The sequence below is a fragment of the Hippoglossus hippoglossus genome, chromosome 11, assembly GCF_009819705.1.
Source record: "Hippoglossus hippoglossus isolate fHipHip1 chromosome 11, fHipHip1.pri, whole genome shotgun sequence".
Lineage (NCBI taxonomy): Eukaryota > Metazoa > Chordata > Actinopteri > Pleuronectiformes > Pleuronectidae > Hippoglossus > Hippoglossus hippoglossus.
Window position 1 is genome coordinate 173,618 of NC_047161.1, and position 4,706 is coordinate 178,323.

The following is a 4,706-nucleotide window of genomic DNA, read 5'->3' on the forward strand; positions in this document are numbered from 1 at the left end:
GGACAGACACAAACATCTGGAGCTATTAGAAGCTCATTAGTGACTTTAACCAGGACTGTCTCCGTGCTGTGATTGGCTCTAAACCCCGACTGAAAGTCTTCACATTACTTTCCTGGAGAAACTCTCACAGCTGATTGGCTACAACCTTCTCAGGAGTTTAGACAGGAAGGGGAGGTTGGATATCGGTCTGTAGTTGAAAACCTTCGGGTCCAGGGTGGTTGTTTGAGGAGGGGTTTGATTACAGCTAGTTTAAAGGACTGTGGTACATCCTGATGATAATGACAGATTGATTGTGTTCAGTAACGAACTGTCAATTAGGGGCAAAATTTCTTCAAGTCATTTTGTAGGAATGGGATCTAAGATACAAGTTGTTGGTTTAGAACATGAGATTATTCTGGTCAGCTGATCAAGGCTGATCAGAGAGAAGCTGTCAAAAATAATCAGTAAAAGATTCTCAGCAGTTTCTGAGATTTCTGTTCTTGGTGATGTATTAGTGACAATTGAGGGCAGGAGATGGTTGATTGTATTTGTTCATAAAGATATTGCTCCTCAGGGATGGAGGGATACTGGGTTCGGTGGAGGTGTGACTCTCTGTCAGCTCCAGAGCTGAAGAGAAACCTGGGGTCGTTTTTATTTTCTTCTATTAGTGTGGAGTAGCAGGCAGCTCTTGCTTTGTGGAGCCTTCTTATAAACTTTAACACTATTCTTCCAGGCGAGGAGATATTCAACACGGTTGTGATTGTAATTTGGAAATTATTTCCTTAAATTTAGCTACAGCACTATCAGGTAGACATCTAGAAAAGGAGTTTTTCATTAATGGCATGTTATCTATATATAATAAGAAGAAATAATGAGAAATCAAAGGTTATTAAATGAAGGTCTGATAGAACAGGATCATGTGGAATCACGATTAGATGTTTTGACACCATGATAGAACAAGTGTGTGGTCACAACAATGGGTTGTGAGTCTAATATTGAACTAAATCATTACCATTGTCAACATGTATATTAAAGTCACAGACAATAATAACTTGTTTCAGGTTTAATAAGAAGTTTTAGTCTGAAACACAGACCGTGCTGTGTTTTATTTTGAAAGGTGTAACAGGAAGTGATCCAGTGATTGACGCAGGAGAAGCTGCAGCAGCGGAACAAAGAAGAAGAGACAGAAAAAGGTAAAAACTACGTTTCTCTGCCGCCATCTTTTATCTTCTACTGTTTCTGTGTTACATCTGGTCCCGGTAACCGTCTCTGCTGTCGAGTCCCGCCGCGCCTTCAGTCCCGGTAAACCCGGTAAACCCGTTAAACCCGTTAAAACCGGTAAAAACCCGTTAAAACCCGTTAAAACCGACGTTCGACTGAAACACCAACATGTTCCGGATTCTTTGTGGTAAAGCGGATTTACCGCCTGAATCAGTTCGAGCCCCGGGCAACGCCTATAACATCCATCCAATAATAACCACACCTATCACCAATAGTGACGCCATTTTATCAGGAGAGACAGACAGACAGAGAGAGAGACAGAGAGAGAGACAGACGGAGAGACAGAGAGAGAGACAGACGGAGAGAGAGAGAGACATACAGAGAGACAGAGAGAGACAAACGGAGAGAGAGAGACATACAGAGAGACAGAGAGACAGACGGAGAGAGAGAGAGACATACAGAGAGAGAGAGACAGACGGAGAGAGAGAGAGAGACATACAGAGAGAGAGAGAGACATACAGAGAGACAGAGAGAGACAAACGGAGAGAGAGAGACATACAGAGAGACAGAGAGACAGACGGAGAGAGAGAGAGACATACAGAGAGAGAGAGAGAGACATACAGAGAGACAAACGGAGAGAGAGAGACAGAGAGAGAGAGAGAGAGACAGACGGAGAGAGAGAGAGACAGAGAGACAGACAGAGAGAGAGAGACATACAGAGAGACATACAGAGAGAGAGAGACATACATAGAGACAGAGAGAGACAAACGGAGAGAGAGAGACATAGAGAGAGAGAGACAGAGGGACAGAGAGAAAGAAGGAGAGACAGACAGACAGACAGAGAGAGAGAGACGGAGAGAGAGAGAGACATACAGAGAGAGAGAGAAAGACAGACGGACAAGGAGAGAGAGACAGAGGGACAGAGAGAAAGAAGGAGAGACAGACGGAGAGTGACAGACAGACAGAATAGAAAGACAGGAGCTGTGATGGTCCTTCAGGTCAGAGGACACAGCTTCTTCCTAGTCTGTCCACCAGTTGTCTAATCTGTCCATCCAGTCTCTTCCTGTCAGCTGCTATCATCAAACCACAGTCACAGAGTGTTCAGCAGCGCCCCCTGTAGTGTCCTGAGCACATATTAATATGTCCAACGACAAACAGGGACGTCAACAATCCACATCTGGATCTATTAATAATCATCATTTTAAAAACAGGAAGCATTTGAACTGATGTTGATCACCATGGTAACAGCTGAAGCATCAGATCAGGTTCATGTTTTTATTTCAGAATAAAGTGTTTTGTGTTCTGTCCTGTTTCAATAAAGTTAGTGTTGAAGTTCCAGACGGAGGTTGTGTGTCAGCGTCACTGCTGTAAACAGCTCACACTAAAAATACAACGTTGAAAATAACCTGAAGGAACTGCTCCGTCTTCACTGGACCAGAATTATTTCTCCTCTTCACGTAAATAAAATGTTTAATCTGTCGCCACGTGTTTGAAAACTTGAAGCTGAGAAATATTCAGATACAAATGATAAGTTTTCTCTCGTCGAGTCAAAGTTCACCAGAAAACGTGTGAATTGTTTTGTACCTGCGGAGCCACGCTGTGCACAAAACGTATCTGTTGACGTTAGAGAACCTTCTGCTAACGTCTGTTCCTGTCTCAGGTTTAAAGATGAAGGAGAAGTCAAACAGCCAATACGAGTCCTTCCACTTCTGGAGGCAGCCAATCCCAGCCCTCGATCTGTCCGAGCTGGAGGATCTAGGTTTGACTGACGGTCAGTCGACCAATGGCAGAAAAGGAAAAGACAAGCCGTCCAAACTTAGGCGTCAGAACGAGGAGGTGAGAGAGGACGACTTTACTTTGAGTGTTTGATCCCCTGACTTCATGTGTGTTGATTAATCTGCCAACGAGAATCAGTTTTATTCATGTTTTAGTCGTATTTAAAACATCTACGTCTTCATTACAAAACCACTTTGTTCTGCTGCCAGCAGGTGGGGCTGTGACTCACCTGTCACCAGGTTTGATTCCTGTTCGTGTTGACTCCGTCTTCTCTTCTTCTCTCCACAGACGAAGCTGCAGGAGTTTTCCTCCTTTAACTACTGGAGATCTCCAATCGCTGAGGTGGACGCTCTGCTCGCCGACCTCAACCTGCTGCTGTGAGAGTGGCCTCAACTGACCTCTGACCCCCTGATCACCTGACCTGTGACCCCAGACTACATGTCCCCAGACCACCTCTCACCAGCCTCACTTGATCTGTGACCCCGGATCCTGGATTAGTCTCTTGCTCCAGCTTGAAGTTTTTCTTTAGAAGCATTTACAGAACATTTGTGTTTTTTAGTGAATTCGTCAGAAAATTAAAAACCAGAGTCTGCAGAGACTGGTTCTGGTCCTGGTTCAGATTCTGGTTCAGATTAGCGTCCGTCAGCTTCGTGCTCACTCTGACCCAGTGGTGTATGAAGATGCATCACACTCACTGAAGATGTGATGATGTCATAGTGAAGAACTGATGGAACAGGAAGTGGATCACAGGAAGAGGAAATCATGACATCATCGGGTCTCCGTTATGAATGTGATGCACCTCTCGAGTATTTGTCCATGTCTGATCAATAATTTATCATTATCACTTTATTTCAGATAATGACCCGAATGTTCTTCATTGTCACATAAATTATTTATTTATTAGACGAGTTCTACCTGTGAGACGTTTCATCAGTTTCTATTTGTGCCTTTTTTCTTTTCACCTTCAGCTGCTTTGTTCAGTCGTCTTGATTATTTATTGATTTCTCATGCTGCTGTTTGACCCACTTTGAGAAAGTCCTGTCAGAATGTAATGTTCACACTCACCAATAAAACGTCATTGATTGAGCGACATCACTTTGATCTCTGATCGGTTTCTTCTGAAATACATCAAGCTTCTAAAACAGTGAAAACACATTTGAACTGGAAACCTGTGATTTCACTGGATCCAGTTTAATGTGAAGTGATGCTACTGTAAATTAAAATATGGTTAAACATCAAACTGTAAAACTAAAACAAAGGTTTTAATATTAAAATAATTATAGAACAAACTTTGTTTTTGCTGCAGATTAAAAAAAAGTTTATCATGCATCTATGACAATCGCATCAGGAAAATATTAGAAAATGTACTTAAACGAAAAAATTAAAAGTATATGAAGTCTTTATTTGTATTTGAAATTCTTTCAGAAATATCAAATTTAAACTTTGAAGATCTGATTTAAGTATTTTTCTTCCATTGATCCTGTGACGTTCCCAGGGCTGATGGGATGTGTAGTTCTGTCTACTCCCAGGTGGACGTGTCCTGTGATTTGACACTGATCAATAAATATAATCAATCACAATCATGAGTTGACGTAAAAAATTATAATTGTGTGTTTTATTAATGATCAATACTAATAAACGGCTGCAGGGCTGCAGGTGAACTGTAGGGGGCGCGCTGACGTCGGGACCCACCCACACCGAGGTCAACCTCTGGCTCCTGTTCCGGTGTC

At 42.4% G+C, this 4,706-nt stretch overlaps 1 protein-coding gene across 1 annotated transcript; it reads left to right on the plus strand.

Moving 5' to 3' along the window:
- The first annotated feature begins 1,093 nt into the window (after nucleotides 1-1,093).
- mllt11 (MLLT11 transcription factor 7 cofactor) lies at nucleotides 1,094-4,071 on the plus strand. The gene is made up of 3 exons (XM_034600582.1): nucleotides 1,094-1,172; nucleotides 2,861-3,036; nucleotides 3,265-4,071. The coding sequence occupies exons 2-3, from the start codon at nucleotides 2,869-2,871 to the stop codon at nucleotides 3,355-3,357; spliced, it is 261 nt and encodes an 86-aa protein (XP_034456473.1). The 5' UTR covers nucleotides 1,094-1,172; nucleotides 2,861-2,868; the 3' UTR covers nucleotides 3,358-4,071.
- The last annotated feature ends 635 nt before the right edge of the window (nucleotides 4,072-4,706 follow it).

What these genes read in the sequence shown, in the direction of transcription:
- mllt11 (XM_034600582.1), top strand. Translation starts at nt 2,869, where the DNA reads ATGAAGGAGAAGTCAAACAGCCAATACGAGTCCTTCCACTTCTGGAGG. An exon ending in TTAGGCGTCAGAACGAGGAG is followed by an intron (nt 3,037 to 3,264) that starts GTGAGAGAGGAC and finishes TTCTCTCCACAG; the next exon opens with ACGAAGCTGCAGGAGTTTTC.